The 24,005-nt window shown below is 40.6% G+C and overlaps 2 protein-coding genes across 2 annotated transcripts in view; one reads left to right on the top strand and one right to left on the bottom strand.

The window, feature by feature from the left end:
• The window catches only part of DNER (delta/notch like EGF repeat containing), a 333,091-nt gene that overhangs the window by 182,183 nt on the left and 126,903 nt on the right, over positions 1 to 24,005 (top strand). Inside the window, exon 6 of the mRNA XM_036858573.1 lies at positions 17,424 to 17,577. Within this exon, the coding sequence (XP_036714468.1) occupies positions 17,424 to 17,577 (154 nt within the window). The remainder of the gene's footprint in view (positions 1 to 17,423; positions 17,578 to 24,005) is intronic.
• LOC118898326 (poly(A) RNA polymerase GLD2-like) lies at positions 20,151 to 23,397 on the bottom strand. The gene has a single exon (XM_036858575.1). The coding sequence runs from the start codon at positions 22,936 to 22,938 to the stop codon at positions 21,496 to 21,498; it is 1,443 nt and encodes a 480-aa protein (XP_036714470.1). The 5' UTR covers positions 22,939 to 23,397; the 3' UTR covers positions 20,151 to 21,495.

Raw genomic sequence — 24,005 nt, 5'->3', positions numbered from 1 at the left:
GTTTTATTTAATTGATGTGAAATTCATGTAATATAAAATTAACCATTTTAATGTGAGCAATTGAGTGGCATTTAGTACATTCACAGTGTTTTTGCAACCAGGACTTTTATCTAGTTCCAGAACATTTTTATCACCCCGGAAGGAATGCTGTTCTCATTAAGCGGTCACCCTCCATTCCTTCCCCAACTCCCTGGCAATCTGCATTTTCTCTCTATGGATATACCTATTCTTGATTTCATATAAGTGGAATCATACAACATGTGACCGTTTGTGTGTGGCTTCTTTCACTGAGCATCATGTTTTCCAGTTCATCCGTGTTGTAGCATGTATCAGTACTTCATTCCTTTTTATGACTGCATAATATTACATTGTATGGATATACCACAATTTATCCAACTACCATTGTTGGACATTTGGAACATTTCTGGCTTTTTGGCTGTTGTGATTAGTGCCGCTATGAACGTGCATGTACGGGGATTTGTTTGAGTACCTGTTTTCAGTTCTTCTGGGTGTTTATCTAAGGAGTGGAATTGTTGGGTCATATGGTAATTCTATGCTTAACTTTTGGAGGAACCACCAAATTGTTTTCCACAGTGGCCAAACCCCTTTACATTCTTACCAGCGATACATGAGGGCTTAAAGTTTTCCACATACTCACCAACACTTGCTATTTTCTGGGTGTTTTTTTAAATTAATCCTTGCCATCCTAGTGTGTGTGAAGTGGTAGCTCACTGTGTTTTTGATTTGCATTTTCCTAGTAACTAATGCTGTTGATAGAGTTTTTTAAAAATCGTATTACGTGCTTTACGTCTTTGAAAAACATTTTTGATTTTTCCCATCAAAGCCGAATTCCAGTTATATCCCTTTGTGCAGGAGATTATAAGAGGCACAGTCTTGGTTACAGCAGAAGAAATAATTGCAGACATCATGTGCCCGAGTTCAGGAACAGCAGCCCCTGGGGATTCCGGATTGTTTTGTCTCTAGATTGGAGGCAGGTGATTCTGCTTGCCTGGGCCACCTTGAATACTGATCTAGGCCAGGTCAGTGCTGGCATATCTGCTCAATCCCAGCTTATCATTGGCATGAAAACCATTTAGAAGCTTGGTTTATTTCTAGGGAATGTGAGATAAAGCAGATTCAGAGAAGACCGTACCCTAATCTTGCCTCGTCTGGAAACTGACCAGGAACCCACCATCTCCATGAGGAAGGGGTAGGACAGGCATTACCCCAACACCTGTCAGACTGTCATGAGCCATCGTATGGCTTTCTTCCCTCAGACTGCCTTTTCCTTGTACTCCAAGAATAGTCCCAAGAAACCTGGCCCAAACCTGTGTGTCTTTTACTCATCAGCAACGGGGAACTCATTCTGTGCTCAACTTCCTTTCACATAATGGGCTTTTGGAGGCTAAGATCAGCATTTAGTTGAGCCACAAGCATGTGTCCCTTCCAAGTTCACACTGGAGGAGAATTTCTAGATCAATGAATTCTGCAGTTAAACAGGCTATCTCCAAGTCAATAAAGGATGGAGAAACTGGCTTGGAAGGGAATGAGAGAACTCCCCCTGGAATACAACAGCTGCTCTGTATGGAGAAGCAGAACAAGTTTACTGCAGTCCCCTTGGGCTCATCGCTGCGCATGCAATCGACAGTCTTCTATACGCCTGTGGTTGGTTTCCACACAGTTCTGGGCAGAAGATTTGAGCTGTGTCTTAGCCTCAGACAGAGGTGACTGTGTGTTATGTGCAGGAACATTTAGGGCTCCAGTGTGGAGGGAGGGGTGCAGAGGATGCTAGTGTGATCATATTCCGGGAGTCAGCAGAGGCCCTGGCAAATGTGGAAAGTTCCAGAGCTGTTCGGAATTCAAAGGTCATTATTATGCAGGACATCAGAACTGTCATTTACACATCTTGCTTTCACACGGTCACAACGTTTTGGCAGGAGACTGGGGAATACGAAGTACGTGAACAGAGGAAATACCCATAGCAGCTTATACAATATTATTTATATTTTCTCAAAATAATCATGCACATGTGTTTAGGTCTATAGCTGTAGAAAAACTTAAAACATTTCACTTTTCTCCCTTCCTTCTATCTCCGCATTATAATTCAATAAGTGTTTTCCCAGATTCACTGGTGTGTTTTTGGTTTGTCTTTCCTATTAACCTTTTCCATTTCTTTATATGTTTTCTTCGTTACATTTTATCTCTATCCTTTTCTTCGTTATTATCTGGTCTCAGTTTGATTTAGTATATGTTTCAGTGCTGGTAAGCAAAGTATATCAGGTAATCACCATCAAGTGGTGTCAGTAGCAGAGAATTGAACAAAGTCCTATAAATCAAGAAAATTAAACATTGATGCAAGAGACATTAATGGTTAGTGAAAACTAACATATTAAAGGAATGGGTTTTATGTCATGAAAGCAGCTGCTGAAGTGATGAAAGCACAGTTTGCTGCAGAAGTTTTGTAGGGGTCTGGAATGGAAGATGCGTGGGGTTAGTTAGAACTTGGATTAGGTTAAGGAAGGGCTGCTCTACAGGCCAGGGTCACAGACTGTGCGAACTTGTACTAGAATCTGGTCACCCTTCTTTTAGCTTGAATTGTTTTCATTGATTTTTAAACCAAAGTTTGATCTTCTATTTTAAGGATTTCTCCACATGTGGAAGGTTTGGGGGATAAAAAAAAGATATCATATTGTGACGCCTAAGATCAGAAGCAGCACCCAAATTTGACTTTTGCCTGAGGGCTGTTTCAAGTTGCTAAAATAAGTAATACATTCTAATTTATTTTAGCAACTTCCTTATTTCGATTAATATAATATTATTCTTCTATTTCTATCATAAGGACAATTCATTTTGCAATTTAATCAGAAATACTGCATTCCGTTTAGCTTGGTTGAAATTCACCAGATGCTAATGAGACATCAGTTCCACTGCTGTTTCCTGGTAGGGAAGGATCTTCCACTCATGTCCTGTGACATGACATTTTCCTCACTGGAATTTTTGGATGGGGATATTGAGGCTCTTGGGTTGACTTAATTTTAGTAAGGGTTGAAGTTTTAAAATTTTGTAGTACTTCCGAAGGTACTAGCATTTTAGTTTTGTCTAGATCATTGAGAAGCCCATGGAGCCTTATTATTATTGCCATCTAGCTGGAGAGAGAATTCAAGGCTGCACCAAATATCTATGCGCTTAAAGAGATCACATGGTGTCTGTACCCGGTCCAGGCGATGTCAGTGTGGGCTTCCGCGTTTGTATAGACCATTCTGATGAAGTGGGAGGCTTTGTGGCCCGGTGGAGGCCAGTGGACACGGGGCAGTTCAGGAGTCAAGATCTGACTCTGGCACTTACTCAAATGGCATCACTTAATTCCCTGGAGCCTCAGTATCCCAGTCCGATATTGGGCAACATGAAATGTCCATATCACAGGGCCGTGGTGCATGGGAGACCTTAGCAGTACAGGCCTGTAGAGGTGCTGGAGAAAATCCTAATGGAATTTAAAATGGGATCCTATATGCGCAAGCATTTTGTAAAGTGCTTTGCAAATACAAGGTGACATGGTACACAGACCATAAAAGTGGCATCTGTTGCCTCCATTGAGAGCCACCTTCCTGTGACCCTTGTTGCACTTGGCATCTCGACCCTGTTATCCTTGGACGTCTCTGCTTCCCCTCATCCTCTTTTGAACTACCCGGGAATGCTTCTGGCCTATACAACAGATTTTAACTGACTTCAGCGGTAACCATTTGGGGCTAGACTCACGTTTAATTTCCTTCTCAGGGTTCTCATTTTAAAGGAGAATTGTTGGGAGAAAGTTGATACTTGAGTTTTTGAATCCAAGTCACCAGCATATGCTTTACATACCAGTGTTTTCTGTTTTATTTTGTCTTTAAGATCTGTGCTGTGACAAGAGGGGTGCAGTTGACCACAGAAATGGGCAATCAGCTGTTTGTTTTACTTCTTACCCATTGTTTCCAAGCGCTGCTTAGCTAAATGTATTTTTAATTTTGCAGTTAAAAAACAAAATTGTTGGCAAATACCAATTTTAGCCAGAAATACTCATGAGTGTATAATTGTTGCCTAAGAGGAACCCTGATAAGAGGGTCTTCTAAAAAATAGCAAAACCATAGTTGCCAGCCAGCAGTAGTGGTAGGAGATACTTTTTTTTTTTAATAAGTAATTTAAATTTGTTTATTTTTATTTATTTATGGCTGTGTTGGGTCTTCGTTTCTGCGCGAGGGCTTTCTCTAGTTGCGGCACGCGGGGGCCACTCTTCATCGCGGTGCGCGGGTCTCTCACTATCGCGGCCTCTCTTGTTGCGGAGCATGGGCTCCAGACGCGCAGGCTCAGTAGTTGTGGCTCACGGGCCTAGTTGCTCCGCGGCATGTGGGATCCTCCCAGACCAGGGCTCGAACCCGTGTCCCCTGCATCGGCAGGCAGATTCTCAGCCACTGCGCCAGCAGGGAAGCCCCCTCTTTTTTTTTTTAATTATGAGGATTTTTACTTCTGAACTGAAATTTTTAAAAAATGCTTTAAAAAATAAAAGTATAGCTAGACATTGGTACAATTTAGTTGCCTATTCTGTTGGACAGAATACGGTGGGCTAGGAGTGTAGACTTAGTGTAAGATTCAAGGATATCTAGGGAGGTCCCTTCATCCCAAATTTCCTTGACACACCAGCCTGGCGGGGATGCCTGGAATCCTGGTGTTTGAGCTTAATTCCTCGTAATAAGGGCATGATTTCCTATTTAAATGCAAATGCCCCTAAATTGGTATCACATTAAGGTACTATCTGTCATTAAAACTGGAATAACTTAGCTTAGTCAGGGGCTGATTTTCGTAGGAGAGAGAAGAGTAGGTAATTCTAGAATCCAGCTGGAGGTGTTGGGTCTGAGGGGGACCTGGGTTTGGGGAGGTGAGATTTGTCAGATTGGTCAGCAAATCAGAGTCTTGTGTTTGGTTTTCAATTCTTCTTAAGTTTAGAAACAGGGGAGCCTGGTGGCATTTGAGCCATACTTCTGAGACAGATGTTATGCCAAATAAACAAAACTAGTTTTATTTTAGAGGAGTCTGAGAAGCCTTAGAAGTGCTCATCCGATGCCATAAATGACCTTGAGCCCCATTCCGTAGCTAAAGCCTATTTATGCCGCTCTCAGAGAAGACAGGAATTTGGGCTAGCTCATGGAATATTTTTCCTTTCCAACACAAGCATTTAAAAATTATAATTAGAGAAAACTATTTGAGATTGGCTTCTCCACTGGGGACTGTCCTGTGTGACAGCACTGCTGGGTGTGCCAGCCTTCATCAAGCCTGGGCACATGAACCAGGAAGTGAGATTAAGGTTCTTCCCAGCACTTGCATGAATCTGCGCTAGCCCAAGGATTTCCTGTGACATGGACATTTCATTACCACCCTCTGATGACGGCAGTCCTGAGGCTCTAGGGAATTAAGCATGCGATACCTTTCTTTTTCCAATAAAGAACCTAAACCTGATATCCTATTCTAAGAGTCGTAAATGAATTAGAAAAGAAACTTCAAGCATCAAAATGGTTCAAATATAATATACTAACCAAGAAATTGTTGAAAGGATGATATGAGCAGTGTTAGTGTCTTACATTAAAAATTTGTATGCAGATTTTCTCTGATTCAGAATTGGAGGATTAAATTATCACCCAAAAGAAATCGCTTCATGAGCATATTATAGATTAATAAAAACAGTTTGAGCAAGCAAGCAAGCAAGCAAGATTCACCTTGCCTGTGAACTTAGCTAATTCTTTTGCCACCCCTGAGTTAGATCGTTTGATGAGTTTCTTTTGGAAGTTGTTAGAATGATTCTTTTCTAATTATCCTGGAGAAACACATCTATTAGATATAACCTGCCTTTCGTTCAATGTTAAAATCATGAAAGCAGCAAACATTTAGTGAGATAAGATTTAATTAAAATGAATGATAGGACCTTCCCACATCTGCTGGTGTTAACTTCAATTTGTGTGAATGTAAATTCCATAAAGAAAAACATCCATCAGATCAGGGTCTCTATATAAATGAAATCATTCACAATAAAGTGAAAAGATAGTTTTTTCCCATTCAATACTGAAGAAATATTTTTAGTTAAATGCCACGGTGTGGTGTCAGGGGTCATATAATCAAGACAGACCTCTTGGAATTTAGGCTATGATACCAATAACAATAATAAGAAGAATCTTGATTCATGTGTATATTCTCATTTCAGTAGGAGAGCAAGGGGCTGAAGAATTGCATTCACCCTCCATAAGGAAGGCTGAACTGATCCTTTATACCAACTCTGCTGTGGTTTACTTTTTTGTTTATTTGCAGTCTCTCTCTTTGGGTTGGCTTTGTGACTATCCACAAAAGTACTTAAACAATAAAATAACCTATTAAGAGGAAAATAGATCTGAAGACCAAGGCAAAGGAGAATTCTAGGTCCAATAGGAAAGTAAACATAAGTTAAAGTTATAAATGTACAGAGGAAGGCTCACGTACTGGCTAAAGATAGGAATTGGGGATGCATGTTGGGTTAGCCGTGGCCCATGAACGTAATAGACCATGTATGTGAAGGAGCCCAAAGGGAATGAGGATAAACAGGAAACAGGGATGGAAGATGGAGGGAAGAAAGAAGAAAGAGAAACCACACACGAGAGAGACGTTCTGGTAGAGGAGCCATTGAATGAGTGTCCCTCAGGTGGAGTTCTTCAGGTTTGTCTCCCCATTTTGGGGTCTAGAGTGTCACATGGTGACAGAGGTCTTGAGAACTCTATGGGTTATACCCAAAAGAACAAAAACTGTCACTCAGGAATGATCTATGGATAGACCCAGAGCAATCAGAATGTTTGAACAGTCAGGGCAGGGAGCTGGGGGTTCTCTATAGGGATCAGGTGCTGTACCTTTTACCTGGACCAGGTGCAAGTGCACCTCCTGCCTGGTCTCCACATCCATTTGGGCACTTCACCTTCCCTGTCTCCAAGATTTGTAAAGGGCCAGTGCAATCTTCATGGGAAAAAAGAGATTGAGGGTTTTGATGATCTTACCCAAGCCTAATGTCTAATCTCCACCTATATATCCTGGTCCCTGAATCTAGCTGGTAATTTGATTTGCTGATTTTCATCATCTGACTCAAACAGGAACTGGGAAGAGGAACCAGTCAACCACTTACTCCTCCTGTGTCACTGATACAGTCATTTTATCTGTAAGTGACTGTGCTGAACCCCTTTGTTATTGGATAGGTGTTCTCGAATATCTGTTGTATCATTGTAGATCTTATAACAGTTAAAATTTTAAAGCCAACGACATAAATAAAAGAATCTCTGGTTATAGCACATCTCCTTTCATTTTCTCCTGTTATTACCTGAGGTCCAATAGGAAACAAAGTCATAAATAATGTAAATTTCTTGCGCAAGATCAAAGAGATGGAAGAACTAGGAATAGGATCTCAACAGGCAATGTAGTATTTTTTTCTTACTAAGCTACATGGTCGTCCGTGGTTCACTTTGACCGTAGTTTCTTTTACATAAAGGGGAGATCCTGGAATCAGATTTCCTGGGTTCACATTTTAACTCTTCAATTTATTAGCTGGAAGAACGTGGTCCATTTACTCACCCTCTCTGTGCCTCAGTTTCCCCAAACATAAAATTGGAATAACAGTAACAATGAGGGTAACTGCATTTTGCAAAGCCCTTAGGACAGTGACTTGTGTCTTTATAAGAAGAGGAGATTAGGACACAGACATAAACATAGGGAAGATCATGTGAAGACACAGAGAACAGAGGGCCATCTATAAGCCAAGGAGAGAGGCCTTCAAAGAAACCAACCTTAGCGACACCTTAATCTTGGATTTCCCAGCCTCCAGAATGGTGAGAAAATAAATTTCTGTTGTTTAAGCCACCCAGCCTGTGGTATTCAATACTTTGTTATGGCACCCCTGGCAACCTAATAGGGAGAACAGGGAAGAAACCCACTAGGCGGTTGTTAGCACCCCAGTGTGGCATGGAATCGCTTGGCGGAGGACAGTGGGGATTTATGGCTTATTTGGGACTGAAACCCAGGTCCATCCGATCTAAGAACTGAAGAGGCCTTTGGAGGTCAGCCCCTTCAGATTCCCACTCGGTGCATAAACGCTGCCCTCATCCCCTTTCTCAGAATGTCGTCTGAACTCTGCCCCTCATTCTTTGTAATTTAATTTCTCGCATTTCTCAATATGTTAAATTGTAAAAATGTCTTTACAATGAGACCAAATCTGCCTCCCTCTGCCTCTGACTAGCAGTGTGAGGTTGAGCAAACTGCTTAAATTCTCCAGTCTGTTTCCTCATTGGTGAAATAGAAAAATAATACCGATCTTGCAAGACTGTTGGGAGGATTAAGTGAATCCTTACAGGGTACTTGGCATATGGCGGGGGCTTTCTTCAGTAAATGATGGTTTTGACCCCTGCCCTGTCCCCACTGGCTTTCCATCTTTGGAAAAAGCTCTCAGTGGTTTATCGTCTTAGCTTTACATTTCAAAATATAATTCGTAGTGAGTTTTCCTTCTGAGGGAACTTGAAGAAGATGTTGGGAAGGATCTCTGTTCTTCAAAGAATCCTTCTCATCAATAATTTATACATCAAAATGTCCATTTTATTAAAGCTTTTTCTTTATCATTTTCTTTTGATATAGCAAAGGAAATAACTAGAAGGCTAAATTGATTTTTAAAATAAGAAAGTAGAATGGTATATCATTTACTTGTGGGATCAGGCTAATTTTTTTTCAGGGAAGTTCAATAAAAGATGAGTTTTTAAAGACATCCATTTTTTTAAAAGTCAAATATTACTTTTGTTAGTGGATTAGGACGTTGCAGCAAATAAATGCACAGATGTCGGTGAACTGGAGATCGAGACTGATTACGTGGAAATCTTATGCCTAATTACAGCCACACTCAGAGTGCTGAGAACACGTACGTTGCAGGGATAAGGTTGGAAACTGCTCGTGAACATCTTCATTCTGCCAACCCATACATCCAGTTTTAGGAAGAAAATCTTTTACAAAATTTCCCGAAAGACATTTACTTTCTTCTCCCTTGAGCAGTCAAGCAAACTACAAAGTCTTTTGGAAGGAAAGAGTATGGCTGTCTCATTCATTATTGTTTCTATCATTTAGAATTTAATGTTTAAGCCAAAGAAACGAGTTCTAGGAATTCATGAATGTCACGTCTTGCATTCAATGTTTAGATGATCTTCATGTTTCTAAGCTTACTTGAAAAAAAATAAGCTACTACATTTGAAATTAATGAACCCAAATAGAAGAGCAATAGCATATCTAAGACTAATGGGAAAATAAGATTATGAGCTATAACCAATGGGAGTATGTTGTTTAAATTAAATGTGAACAATAGAACAGTGAGACCCAGCCAATGGACAAGAATTTTAAAAATGTAATTCATGACAGAGTTTTCCTTTGAGATGGTTCACTGTGTTCCCAGCAAGAGGCAACAGTTTGTCTCTGTGGCTGGGCTCCAGGTGTTCTTGTGTGGCCTGGGCTCAGGACAAGGCATTTATAAGGACTTTTACATCATAAATAGAATTCCCAGATAGTCTCTTAAGTTTTATGTTAAAATAATCCTTTCTGTCTCTTGAAATAACTAAATCTGGGCTTAGTAAAAGGCTGAATTCTACATGTCTAAGAGAACTTGCTAGACTGATCTTCCGACCCTTTAGTTACAGGCCACCTGTGTTTAATGACATGAAAATGTGCGCTATGGTCACTGCTTTTTATCAAGGTTTTAGTGTTTGTCAACTATGTAATTTCAGACCTGAATGACCACCTGCTGTGGTGCCTAGAGCTGGAATAATAAGCTCTTGGCTTAGAACGACAAGGATGAGGCTTCTGTGGCCTCCATCTCCACGGATTCAGGGTCAGTGCAGTTGGCATGATGGGACAGCTCAGGTTAGAATCTGACTAATGCTTCATTGTTTCATGAGTTAGACAGGATTCATTGCCTTCCTTCCCTGAAGTCCTCTTAGAGCAATATAATGACTCTGTCAGGCGGCTACAGAAAGCCCTTACTGGGGGGATCATCTTCACGGACAGTTGCTCCTCCATTAACTGGGAGCAAAAAGATTCTAGAGCTTTGCAACGTTAGGAAACAGACTCTACTTCTTGACCCTGCCGTGTGTGACCCTGGACTACTAGTTTAGAGAGGTCTTCTGAATGTTTCCCCGTAGGCTCTGTAAGCAGGAATTCTCTCCCAGCTGTGGCCTGGGCTGGCTGTGCCCTGCTCATGACCCTGGCATGCTGGGCAAGCTGAGAGGTGGCCACGCCTTCCTTTGGCCTAGGAATGGTTGAGCCTTCTCTTCAAGAAAACTGGACTGTTCAGAGGGAAATATGCTCAGTTATGTGATTCATATTGTCCACAGGAGAAGACATGTCAGTCCCTTAGGGCAAGCAGAGCTTTTCCTGGCACTTGGACGTGAAATGAATTTCCAGAGTGGGACTTCATGTACAGGGAGCCGGTGATGTGCACACAATGTTCTCCACAACATCCCTGCAGTAAGTGCAATAGCACATCCCGCAGGGAGGAGCTGGACACAGGATGCCGAAATGTGATTCTAACGTTTCAGAGTTTTATCTTTCCTTTCCTGGGATTTAGCCAGCCTCTTAAAATAAAAACAACGAATTTTTTATTATGGGAAATTTCTACATGCATAAAAATAGAGTCATTTGGCAAACTACCATGTCTGCATCGCCTAGTTTCAGCAATTATCGACTCATTAGCCAGAGTTTTGACCTTGCAGATGTTCAGACATTTAGCTATGAATCGCCCAGATGTTGTTTGGAATCAGGCTGATCCATGACGGAAGTTGAAGTTGGCTTTGAGGGTCCGTTAGGTAGGAGTGGCTTAAATCATCTCTTTTCCATTTTCAGAGGTTTTGGTTTGGAATTGTCCTCCTAATCCTTGTTCCAGCATCCCCTTTAGCATGAAGATGTGGATGAAGAATGTATAAGTGGCTCTGATTCTAATAAATCACAAGATCATCAGAGATAGACAAGGAAGTAGGAGAAGAGGACCCTTACCCTGCACAGAACTCTCATGCAAGTCTACCTTTAAGGAGCAGACTATAAAGTCAGCTTTATTCAGTGAACACTCAAATGTCTATTATGTATGCAGACATCAAGGACCTCCAATTCTGGTGAAGAATCACCCAAAGTTTCCAAGTCTGTCCATGAGTGATTAGGCACTTTATGTACAAGAGATGCATTCAACCCCCAGGAAGGAGGTTTTTACTCTATTTTGACACATTATTTGAATAGATTTGGTATTTTTCTTAAGGCTGAAGGAAATTAGGATCAGTGAACCCAAAGAACAGTCGATGATGCTGATAGGGAAGACAGCCAGACAGCAAGGGAGGAGGTGGAAAAACTACGGAAATCTGGAGCTGGAAATAAAATACTACTGTCATTGGGGGTCATTTTAGAGTAAGGGTGAAGGACGTCCCCACATGGGTCTATGGTACCCATAGATCATCACGGTGATGATAGGATGATATGCAGCTGTGAGTGGAAAAGGACTTGGATGATATTGTTTTAAGCCTTGACCGTACACCTGCCAACTGGGACACCTTATACAATTTATCTGACCTCTCTTTCGAGTCTGTTCTCAACTCCTAAAATGGATCTGGGAATACCCACCTGACAGATGTGGTGAAGATTAAAGAGATAATTCAATGTGAGCAAGCTCTATAAACAATGAGCTTCAGTGTCTAGTTGGCTGAGTTTTTTATGTTCACTGATGGCACTGGGACACCAAAAAGAGATGTGTATTTTCTGTATACTTTGTTTAAGGGAGAAAGTAAACAAGAATTGCTAAATTCTGACTCTGAAAGAGAAAAATAAAGCTCCTCAAAAAGCTTCTCTCTCTGGTCTTCCCTGGTGGCGCAGTGGTTAAGAGTCCTCCTGCCAATGCAGGGGACACGGGTTCAATCCCTGGTCCGGGAAGATCCCACATGCTGCAGAGCAACTAAGCCCACGTGCCACAACTACTGAGCCTGTGCTCTAGAGCCTGCAAGCCATAACTACTGAGCCCGTGTGCCACAACTACTGAAGCCTGCATGCCTAGAGCCTGGGATCTGCAACGAGAGAAGCCACCGCAGTGAGAAGCTTGCACACTGCAACGAAGAGTAGCTCTCACTCACCACAACTAGAGAAAGCCCACGCACAGCAACGAAGACCCAGCACAGCCAAAAAAATAAAAACAAAAAAAAACCCCAAAAAACCCCTTCTGTCTCTGGGATGATTTGTTCGTGACAAGTAGGCTTTACTGAGAGGTGAAAATTGCAGAGGATGAGACAGAAAAGTAAGCTGGGGCCAGATTGCCAGTGACCTGTGTGCCATGCTGGGGAATTTAGATTTATTTATTAAAACATTTGGCTCTTTATTCTGTAAAGTATTGAAATATAAAAATACAAGAAAATAAGAGTCAGAGAAAATTTAAATTAAAAAGTGATATCCTAGTTGGAAAGAGGAAACAGTCATATAGGTCACAGAGCCCTAGAGTGTTGTTAAAACTGAACTTCTAGTAGACTCTGAACGTATGGCAGCCAAATCAAAAAGGAAAAAAAAAAGAGCAGTCACATAATCTCCATCATTCATGAGGACAAAACATCAGTTCTTATGACTAGTAAAACTTTTAAATGAGTGAATTTTCTTGGGAAGGAATTTATAAATGAGGTAGAAAATGATGTATGGCATATACGCTCTTGCCAACGTCCTCATGGTAAACGCAGTAGTAGATTTTAAAGGGCTGTTTCTTATAGGACCCTTCTCTTCCCCTTTCCTACTTAATATTCCCCACAGCATTTATCACCGTATTTATTATTAATCATTTCGTTTGTCAGTCACTCCCACTAGAATATAATCTCCATGAAAGAGTCTTGTTCACTTTTGTGTCCCCAGAACAGTGCCTGGCTCTTCATAAGTGCTCAATATATATGGGTGAATAAGTGAACGCAGGTATGACTAAAATTTTTTTAAGCTAGAACTTTTCAAAGTAAGCTTCCTACCACTGTGTGAGAAAGTTTCATTACTGTACAAATGGAATATTTGACTTCAAGCTATAGAGAAAAACTGAGATTCTGCATTGGTTTTTAAAATTAATCTCTGAGGGTCATTTTTCATTTTACTTGAAAAAATATTTTTACCTATAAATATACGACAATTTTGCAAGGAAGTCCCTCTCTGTAACTTAGCTATGCTGCTAATTTTAACTAAGTCCATTTTGTCTCTTACACCAGTTAACTCAGTCGGACATAGGTTAGTGCTATCATAGTCAGTGGGTTAAACTCAAGGTTGATAGAATAGTTTGTACATCAGTGATCAAACAGGTTCTTTTGTTTTTACAATAAATACGCTAAAAACATAGTTTCCTAATAAATATCTATGGCCCCTTACAAGTCAAAGTCTTGAAGCTGTTTAAAAATCCTTTTAATAATATTATAAGAAAGCTCTTCATTCTTAGAAAGTAGACTTTGGAAGAACTCTAACTTTATGGACAGCGTGACACATGATATGCAAAGATTTAACTAAAATTTTATGGTCAGGAGTATGTAAACACTTGTTAATCTTCTTCCTCATCCATCAGTCAAAGTTTTAGAATCAATTCAGTGCTTTGCTTGGTCAAAAGCAATTGTTTCAACAATTTCTTAAGGTTTCTTTCAAGCTTCCTGCTTAAAACAAAATGCGCGGCTTTCATTTTATCTTTCAATTCATTCAACTACACTTCAATTAAAAAAAAAAGTATATATATATATATAAAAATTCAATCAATGCTAACTGAAAGACTTTTGATTTGGGGCGTTTAATAATTTATTTTCACAAGCAACATATTTTCCATGGAACTTGCCAGATGAATTATATGCAAAATGTATCCCCCAAATGACCAGAGAAATTTATCTGAAAAGTGGAATGACTGGATACAAACCAAGTAATTTTTAGTGGACAGCTGCCAAAAATAGTCACATGGAGTAATTTATGATGATGCTGAGGCCCGGTTTGGAATTGTGCCTGCAGGGTATGCACAGCTTTTACATTCAAAGGCGGTCACAACTCTGCAGATGCACAAGGGGCTCCAGACAGCCTCTTGCAGATATCAGCGTTGTGCACCGTTGGCCATTTGAGCAAGGACAAGATTTTCCTTAGAAGAGAGATCTATTTTTTAATTTTTATTTATTTATTTTTATCTTTTCATTGAAGTATAGTTGAGTTACAATGTTGTGTTAGTTCTGGTGTACAGCAGTGATTCAGTTATACATATATGTATATGCATATTCTTTTTCATATTCTTTTCCATTATGGTTTATTATAACACATTGAATATACTTCCCTGTGCTATACTGTAGGCCCTTGTTTATATATAGTAGTTTGTATCTGCTAATCTCAAACTCCTAATTTGTCCCTTCCCTACCCCCTTTTCCCTTTGGTGACCATAAGTTTGTTTTCTATGTCTGTGAGTCTGTTTCTGTTTGGTAAATAAGTTTGCATGTATCATATTTTAGATTCCACATATAAGTGATATCATATGGTAGTTGTCTTTATTTTTCTGACTTACTTCACTCAGGATGACAATCTCTAGGTCCATCCATGTTGCTGCAATGACATTATTTTGTTATTTTTTATGGCTGAATAATGTTCCATTGTATATATGTACCACATCTTCTTTATTCATCTGTTGATGGACATTTAAGTTGCTTCCATGTCTTGGCTATTGTAAATAGTGCTGCCCTGAACATTGGGGTCCATGTATCTTTTCAAATTAGAGTTTTCTACAGATATATGCCTAGGAATGGGATTGCTGGATCATATGGCAACTCTATTTTTAGTTTTTTGAGGAACCTCCATACTGTTTTCCATAGTGGCTGCACCAGTGTACATTCCCACCAACAGTGTAGGAGGGTTCCCTTTTCTCCACAACCTCTCCAGCATTTGTTATTTGTAGACTTTTTAATGATGGCCATTCTGACCAGAGTGATATAATACCTCTTTGTAATTTTGATTTGCATTTCTCTAATAATTAGCGATGTTGAACATCTTTTCATTTGCCTATTGGCCATCTGTATATCTTCTTTGGAGAAGCATCTATTTAGGTAGAAGACAGAAAAGGAGTTTCCTAATTACAAGGCTGCCTTTCTAATAGTCCTTAATGAGCTTTTCCCAGCTTTCAACTACAAAGTCTATACAAACACACAAAAGGGGAAAAAACTCACAGCATCAAGAAAAAAACAGATAAGAAGTCAACTATTGCTAGAATGCAGAGGGAACTTCTGCTTGCCACAAGGAGGTATGAGATGATAGAAATAGAAGGCAGAAAATTTACCTCTAACTTAAGTAGAAAAAGCCATTGCTTTTATTCCAGTTGTTCTAGTTTCTAAGATATAATTGAAGAGTGTGTCCTTAAACTAAAGAGGACTTGATTGTGCAGTTTATAAGGATGTGTCATATTCCCTTAACAACAACAACAACAACTAACAAAAGAAAGACACCTACATAAAATCTGGCTGTTTTGGTTGAGCTAAAGGTCATGTTTGGCTGTCTGGCTCCTTGGTTGGTTGCTGAGGTCAGAGTTCCATCCACTCCTGGTTTAGTTGCTTGTGACAAGGGGCGTCCTCTTATGGTGTAAACTATGATCTCACCATGCAAGGGACAGTTTTTCTTAGAAAAGGAGTCTGTGGGTTAGGGCAAGTTAGATGGAAGCCATAGAAATATAACTACAAATAGAATGCAGCCATAAAACAATTTTACCTAATGACCTCTGTGGGTTTTCCTTCCAGGAATGTAAGAAGTCAGTAGTAGGGAATTTAAACATTCAATTCACATACTGATAGGTTAGAGATAAAAAAGATAATTTTTAAAAATAGAAGCTAAAATGGCATTTGATAAAATTTGATCATCATTCCAAGCATTCTACTTAGTGATATATTCTACAAACCTCCCTTTGAAATCAAAATTATTCTGGATGTGCCACCAATGTAACCATGAGGAATAGAGAAAAGAAGGTGACATTATCATGATTTGCAATTGATGTTCCCTTTTTTTTGGTGGGGGGGGGGCTTGTTTTATCTGGAAAACTCAAGAGAGTCAACTAAAACCTCTGACCTGTAATGAGAGCTCAGGGTGATGACAGGTAACATAACGTTAGCACTTTACATGTCAGTAATAATCGCTAGCAAGTATGATGGGTATTACAAGAAAGGGGTGAGGAAAGGATCTCATTAGCAATAGCTCCAAAGAAATCTAAATATTCAGGAGTAAATTAATCAAGAAATGGACAAGAAGTATAAAAGTTGATTAAGAGACAAAAAAAAATTAAAGAGAAGAAGACAACCCTTTTGTTTTTTAAGAGAAAAGATGTTGTGTAGTGCTTGGTGGGGGTGGGTGGGTACTGGGTGGGATCCTGAGTTAACAATACCTGGAGGAGCCCAGAGAGTCTCTGTAAGATCAAGGGCAGGAGGCTGGGTCCCCCACCCCCTCCAGAGGGAGGGAGGTAGGTGGGGCTGGGAGAGGCTGTGGGCAGGGCTTTGAAACACCTGCCTGATGTGTGGGGCTTGGGGAGAGCTGGGAAAGGTGCTTTGGTCTGTTTTGTTTTTATTTTTTTTATGCAGTAAGTTTTATTTATGCCATTCTCCTTTGCTTCCTCCTCTCCATTCTTCATGAGAATCTGCAGTCACATCTACACAAGGCTTTGGAGCCAATTCTGTGTTTTTTTTAGATGCATCACCACCCTCAGGCCAGCATTAGGAAGAGAGCAGGAAGGCTCAGTTTTATTTGGATTTTACAACTGCCTCAGAAATGAAGCTTCCAGTCAAATGCAGTTCTCTGGGTCTGAGTTATGGTCTTTTACTAGTATAACAAACCAAACAAAATGGTCAGGTCATTACACTCAGGTCATCTGCGTGGCTGCATGTCGAGCCTCATTTACAGAGTGGTTTGGTAAATTCTCTCAGTGATCTGGAAGGGTGGGCCCCGTGCCACATTTCATGATGCTTTTGTCGCAAGCACTATCTATGCTGAAGGATTTCATTTGGAGTGACATCTAATTTAATGACTGTAGCTCAATATATCTGCTCTAGCATAATTCTCATTTCCATGTCAGGTCAGCGAAACTTTATTTTTTGCTTAAAATAATTATTCTTTCCATTTATGGTTTAGGAAGGTTGAAAACCATTGAGATACGTATCAATAAAAAACATGTTTGAAATTAAACTGTAAAGAAATAGACTATTTTTTTTAAAGCTATGATTTTAATCAGATCATGATATAAGTGATACGATTAAAATACTTCGTGTTGGTATAATTATAAAAAGTGGTACGTTTGAACTTTGAGTTTCACAGTCAACGCACACATTTTAGGGGACTCAAGTAACATACACCGTATGTTTGTGTTTTAGGCAACTTTTTCGTGTAACTGTGCTGATCAGTACACGGGTACTTTCTGTGAAGAATTTGACGCCTGCCAGAGGAAACCCTGCCAGAACAATGCGAGCTGTGTTGATGCGAATGAAAAGCAAGATGGGGGCAACTTCACCTGTGTTTGCCTTGCTGGTAAGGTTTCCATAGTTAATAGTTACTGTGTGTCTCTCTGTAGAAGAGACACTTATTAATTAAGGGTGGTTAAGCATACATTGTTGGACAGGTGACTTTAAGGTCTCATTTGGTTCCATCAGCCCATGCTGATGGGAATGGAGGAAGGAAGTTCCTATGGGGATAAACATCACGTTCTTTGGCTGGCTTTCTGACATTAGGATGCTTCTGTCTTAGCATTCCACCATTTTTGTTCTGGAGTAATGATATTCCTGGTCAAATAGAGGCCTGGATGTTTCAAAGACAGTTCTGCAAATATGTACTGAGTGTGGGCTGGCGCTGTGCTGAGTGATTATGCTAAGTAACTTAAGAAGAATTCAGGCTAAACTGTGCAGGCTGTTAGGTAATGCCACCCAATCCTCTCATTTGTGTTCATTTCCTTGTGTTCATGTATGTTCATTAGTCCAAGTTTGTGGAACACCGTCCTGCACAATGGGGCAAGTCTTTAATATTCCTTGGTTAGTATGGGGGATTCATTGATCCCACATGAGACTTTCAGATCCTCAGAGCACAAAGGGTGACTCTTAGGAGAGGGCAGTGGACAACAGACTTCTATTCTCTGGCAATCATCGTATTGACTTACTGCTCAGCCAACTCGCTTATAAACCCTCAAGGAGCAGGAATGGCATTTTATTGGTGAACATTTTGATACAGCTTAAAAGCAAACACCAAATTACTCCTTTTTTTATCATCAATAACGTGGAAAACTGACATCATCTTTCTTTTTCCATCTCATCCTGTTGCCAACATCTGCCACTGCGCAGGGATTCAGGGTGATGTCGGAGCTGGGGATGGAGAGAGGGGTGGAGTGAAGTGGAAGTTGGGGTGATTAAGTGCTCATTGTAAGAAGCAAGGCCCATCCATGCAGAAATTCATAAACAAAAAAGTGAAAGTCCTTCACTCATCTATCCCAGCCCAAACTCTATAATAAGGGTAGGTTAATAGTTTGGTATGTTTTTTCCAGCCCTTTGTGTGTGTGTGTGTGTGTGTGTGTGTGTGTGTGTATTTCCCTTGCAGATCAGATGATTAAGTATTTTTCTATATATTTTTAAAAAGTGATCATAGTATACATAGGGCTCTACAACTTACTTTTTTCAGTGTATATTTACCAGTAGATCATAAATATCCTTCCGTGTCAGTACATATGGGGCTACCTTATTCATTTTAACAATTTCGTAGCACATCTCCTAAATTTGTATCTCCAGGTGAAACTGCTGCTTACTTGCCATCTCCATTCAGATGTTCCAGGCCACCTTAAGCTCAGTCATTCCAAAACTGAGCTCATCACACCCCTAGCTCCACACAGCTCAGCTTCTGGTGTTCCATCTATTTCTACAAGTCAGACATCTACAAGTCACCCTAAGTGCCCCCCACCCTCTGTCCTTTCTGCCTCCAAGTGTTCTCCATCTTACCACCTAAAGACTTCGCAAATCCGCCCCCTTCTCTGCAGCCCCACTGCCACTGCTCCCAGGCTAGCTGCCTTTGCCCCTTGTCTGTGTAACTGAGATAACCTCTCACTCTTTCTCTGTCTCCTCTTGACTGTGCTGTGCCCTGGAACCAGAGTGATCACACCAAAGTGAGCCCTGGCTTTCGTTATGTCAGTGCCCCCAGACTGTCCATTCTCCTGGGTGATTATTTTCCAGTGCAGATCTGATGTAGTTGCTTTCCCACTTAATCCCCTTCTTCCCATCGCTCTTGGGATGAAGACCAGAATCCTCAGCCTCATTCTCCTCCGTGATCTGTCGCTCATCCGCCTTTCCAGCCCCATCTCACCCCACTGCTCACCTTGCTCTGGGACCAGCTACCTTGGCCTTTCATCTCCCTGCCTGCTTGAGCTGCTGCAGGACCACCTCCCCGTCTCTGTGCCTGGACAGCTCTCCCTGCTGCCTCCCTTTTGCCTGGTTTCTATTTTGGACCTTGTTAAATGCCCCCTTTCCTTGGGAAGTCTCAGCTGAATGCTTCAGTCTAGGTCTCCTTCCCTTTTCCTCTTTTACAGCTGGGCGTTCCTTTCCTTCACAGCCCTCATCTGTTTGCAGTGGACGTGTACACGTGTGATTCTTTGATTCCTGCCTGTCTTCCCGCCCAGGGTCAACCCTGTGAGAGCAGGACCTGAATCAATTCCGTTCAACATTGTGTCCCACCGTGTCTGACGAATCCAGGACGCTCAGACAATGTGTTGATGAGATGAATTAATGAAAGAGTATGAACGTGGCCTGATGTTTTAAACCACTCCTCTATTGATGGGTCTTTAAGAGAGTTTCAATTTTATTACTCTTTTATAAGTGATGCTAGGACAAATGAAGATCCTTCTATAAATAGTCTCAATCAGGGCTGGTAGGTAGAGCTTGTCACTGTTTGGACTGAAATGATTTGTTTGATATTTTATCCAGGTCTGTTCTCAGAGGAGACGTCTCTATTTTTAAAGGAACTCAGGTGCATAGAATTGGAATGACCATAATGCTTGGTTCGTGATACTCTCTCATCTTGTCCGTAGCGTGCTTTTATTTATTTATTTTTTTTTTTCAATTTCCATATATAAACTTTATTCCATTTGATCATACAAAAATTTAAACTTAAAGAAAAAAATGAAAATATGCACCTTTTACGAGTCAAAAAGCAAAAGTCTTGTTAGCATTTGAATTGGTCTGCAAAAAAACCAAATACATTAGAGGTACAAACTGTGCTACAGCAGGTCTAAAAGAAGTTGTACACAGTCCTTTTGAAAAAGTTAAAACTGTTTTTAAGATTATTTATATTTAAATTTACAGGCACTGACCAATTTACAAATATTTACATAAACCAAAAACAACCTTAATAAACACTGTAGCTTTTTTAGCAGCCACCACTATTTCTTCTTGTGGAAAAGAAATGCTAAAAAAGATATCTTTACAAACATTAAGCTTTTATTTATAATAATGTTATGTCTTATCTAGAATATTTTATAGTGGCTTACTGCCTAAAAATTCCAGTTTAGATTACAATCCTATAATTATACACAGAAAAAACTCTGATACTATCAATAGGATATAATCTCAACTTTGATCTTTCAGTTTCTGTTGCTTCATGTCACAGGAAAAATAAAAGCAGGAAAACGGGAAGTAAAGCAAAAGTGCAAATTGCACTAAGTTATAAAGCACAGAGGACTTAATCTTTTCAAAATGTCTACACTGAACTGATTCTTCAAAACAATTCCCTAACTGCTGTACAATACAGAGTTAGTGCTCATATTACTACAGTGCAAAATGTAGTTGTTTCAACACAAAATTTAAAGCAATCGCGAGTACACCAAAAGCATGTGAGGTACTAATGAAATGCTAATATCGACACAAAGCCTCAGTCTATCCTGATGAGTCAAGTGAGGACTTTAGGCAATTGTCCAGGATTTCATGCCTCCGCAGTGATTTCACTGAAATAAAAGATTTCATTTTGCTTCAAGTAACTGAATAACTGACTCGAATCTTCACTTCACTAGAACAGACTCAGGCAACAAACCATCTACTGACGGTGATACTTTAAGTATGTATAAATCAGACCCTTTCCAAAAAAGTTCACACATCTCTTCAGTATTAGCATGTGGTACAATTAATTACAGTTATAGCAAAAAACTTTTATTTGATAATTCCCAAAAAAATATTTTATTTGATCTCCTGAAAATTCATGCCATAATATTACTAATCATCAATGTAAACATTTTCAAAAATACATCTTCAAATCAAAGGGTTTTATTAGGAAATGTCATAATAAAATATGCATATATAAGTATGTCCTCTTAAGAATAAAACATGAAAACAAGAAGAACAATTAAAAAGAAACCATGATGAAGGTAAACAAAATGCATTATGATGTTACTACTGTTCTTTATTAAGAAATAGAGGCCAGTTATCTTTTCAGGATAGCAGTTCTTAACGGTAGTATACTGTTCAAATCTTGTTTGTTTTTCAATCTGTGCCATGACTTTAAAAATTGATCCTTGATCATGTCAAACTTCTGCTTTTCATGCACAGCTCTGGCTGTATTTGTTCCATCAAAAGGTTCTTCTACACAGATGTATTTATTTCTCCACTCAATACCATCAGGCCTGGGAATGGCTTTGGCTTCACGAACTGAAATCATCTGACTGTTCCAGTCAAATTCTGTAGCATAATATTTAAGAAAGCCCAGTAAGAGGTCCCCAAGATTTGATTCATTCTTTGAGAGGTAAGGAGGAACATTACATGGAGCTTGATGTACAAGGTGCAGCTGTATAGCAGGACTAAAAGATTCTGGGTAAATTTTTTGGATGGATGGAAGGATGGGTTCAGGTAGGGTTTGTAAATAGTGCAAAACCATCAATACAAGACTATAGCTGCTTAAAGTACCACGACTGGCATCATTTATCTCATGGTGACTCGCCCACTTCTTAATCACCAGTACTAACGGACGAACTCGATTTTCAAGGTATGCATACGTTCTGAGAAGGAATGTGTTTCTTATTCCAACAATATTGTTTACATTCAAGTCGAACTCCACACAACTGACTTTATCCCTGAACTTCACAATTGGCACTTTTGCTCGAATCAGCTGAGGTCTCTCAATGTAACCAGAAAGTCTAGTACAGAAGTGTTTATGGACTAAGGTGAGGATATGCCGTGCTTCAGTCTCCTGATTTACAGGTTCCTCTTTAACAACTAGACATAAATCACCATCACTGCTCCGAGTACCAAATCCATTTAAAGAGGACCCAACTAAAAAAAGTCTGCTTTGTGGAAATATCAGCTGAATTTCTCTCTGCAGCTCTGTTCGACAGAGTTCTTTCTTCTTTAAATCACTTACTTGCTGCTGACATGCTTCAAATAACTCCAGTATCTGCTGACTCAACTTATCTTTGGCCTCAGGCAGTGTGATTTCTCTAGGTTCTAAAAATGGTATTTCTCGAAAAGGTGGAACACCTCTGACTATATCTGGTACATAGTGTGTATGAAACAATGGCGGCATTGAGTATCTTCTTTCACCTGATAAAGGCACTATGTGGTTAACTATAGTTGGCTCTTGGTGAGGTGAATGGAAACGTTGTCGTTTACCATCAAGAGGAAGATTCTTTTCATCGCTTAATCTCTTCCTTCCTCGAAATAATGGGGAAGTTGAGGTCTGTATTGGACTGACATTTCCATATGTCAACTGCTGTAATGATACAGCTCTAGACAAGTCTGTATTCTGAAAGTTGAACTGTGCATCTATAAGCTGCTGGTGTGAATAAAGACTTGGTGACAGGGTGAAGAAGTTATTATGTTGTTGATGGTTTGGAGTGAAAGGCGGGCGACCCAAAATTGAGTTTGGGAACATGCTCTTGTTCACTAAGAGTAAACATGTATTCTTCTACCTTAGTTCTTCACCACCCTTTGAAACCCCATGCAGGGTCCCAAGACAGTCTTCCTCGTTTGGTCCTAGAAAGTGTCCTCAGGGAAGGCTAAGCAGGAGGATCTACCGGCACCGCCAGCCCAGGAGCTCCAGAGCCGGAGCAGGGACGGCCCGGCGCGCTCGGTCCTAGCTTTCTCCCGAGCCAAAGGAGTTAGTGCCCGAGCGGAATGGGTAGGCCCGGCTCCGGCTCCGGATTGCGATCTAATTCCCGGGCTCGGCGGCCGGGGAGGAGCGACACAAGAAAAGGCAGGGCCAGCAAGAGTGAGGGAACTCGAGGGCGGTGGCAAGAGACGGAAGACGAAAAGGTAGCCGGAAAAAAGCGGCGTAGAAAGCCCTGTCGGAAACACCCGGAAGACCGACGTGACCCCGGATGGAAACGGCGAGTAGGGGGACGGAGGTCATACTTCCGGCAGCCGCCTCGCTCTCTCCTGCGAGCTCCCGTAGCGTGCTTTTATATATTTACTTAGCTATTTTAAATTATTTATTTATTTATTTATTTATTTTATTTATGGCTGTGTTGGGTCTTCGTTTCTGTGCGAGGGCTTTCTCTAGTTGCAGCAAGCAGGGGCCACTCTTCATCGCGGTGCGCGGGCCTCTCACTATCGTGGCCTCTCTTGTTGCGGAGCACAGGCTCCAGATGCGCAGGCTCAGTAGTTGTGGCTCACGGACCCAGTTGCTCCGCGGCATGTGGGATCTCCCCAGACCAGGGCTCGAACCCGTGTCCCCTGCATTGGCAGGCAGATTCTCAACCACTGCGCCACCAGGGAAGCCCCCATACTTAGCTATTTTAATATGCAGTAATCACCGGTGGAGCCACCACCAAAACCAGAAGTTCAACCTGATGACTAACCATATAGTCTCCTCCTCAGCCCATCCCTCGGTCTCCCTTCCCCATCCAGAGCTAACAGTCACCCTGAATCTTGAGTTGATCCATCCTTTGTTTTCCTCTTTATATGATCTTAGCATTTACATGTTCTTTACAGAAGATTTTA

The sequence above is a fragment of the Balaenoptera musculus genome, chromosome 7 (assembly GCF_009873245.2).
Source record: "Balaenoptera musculus isolate JJ_BM4_2016_0621 chromosome 7, mBalMus1.pri.v3, whole genome shotgun sequence".
Lineage (NCBI taxonomy): Eukaryota > Metazoa > Chordata > Mammalia > Artiodactyla > Balaenopteridae > Balaenoptera > Balaenoptera musculus.
This window is presented reverse-complemented; position numbering and strand designations above follow the sequence as displayed.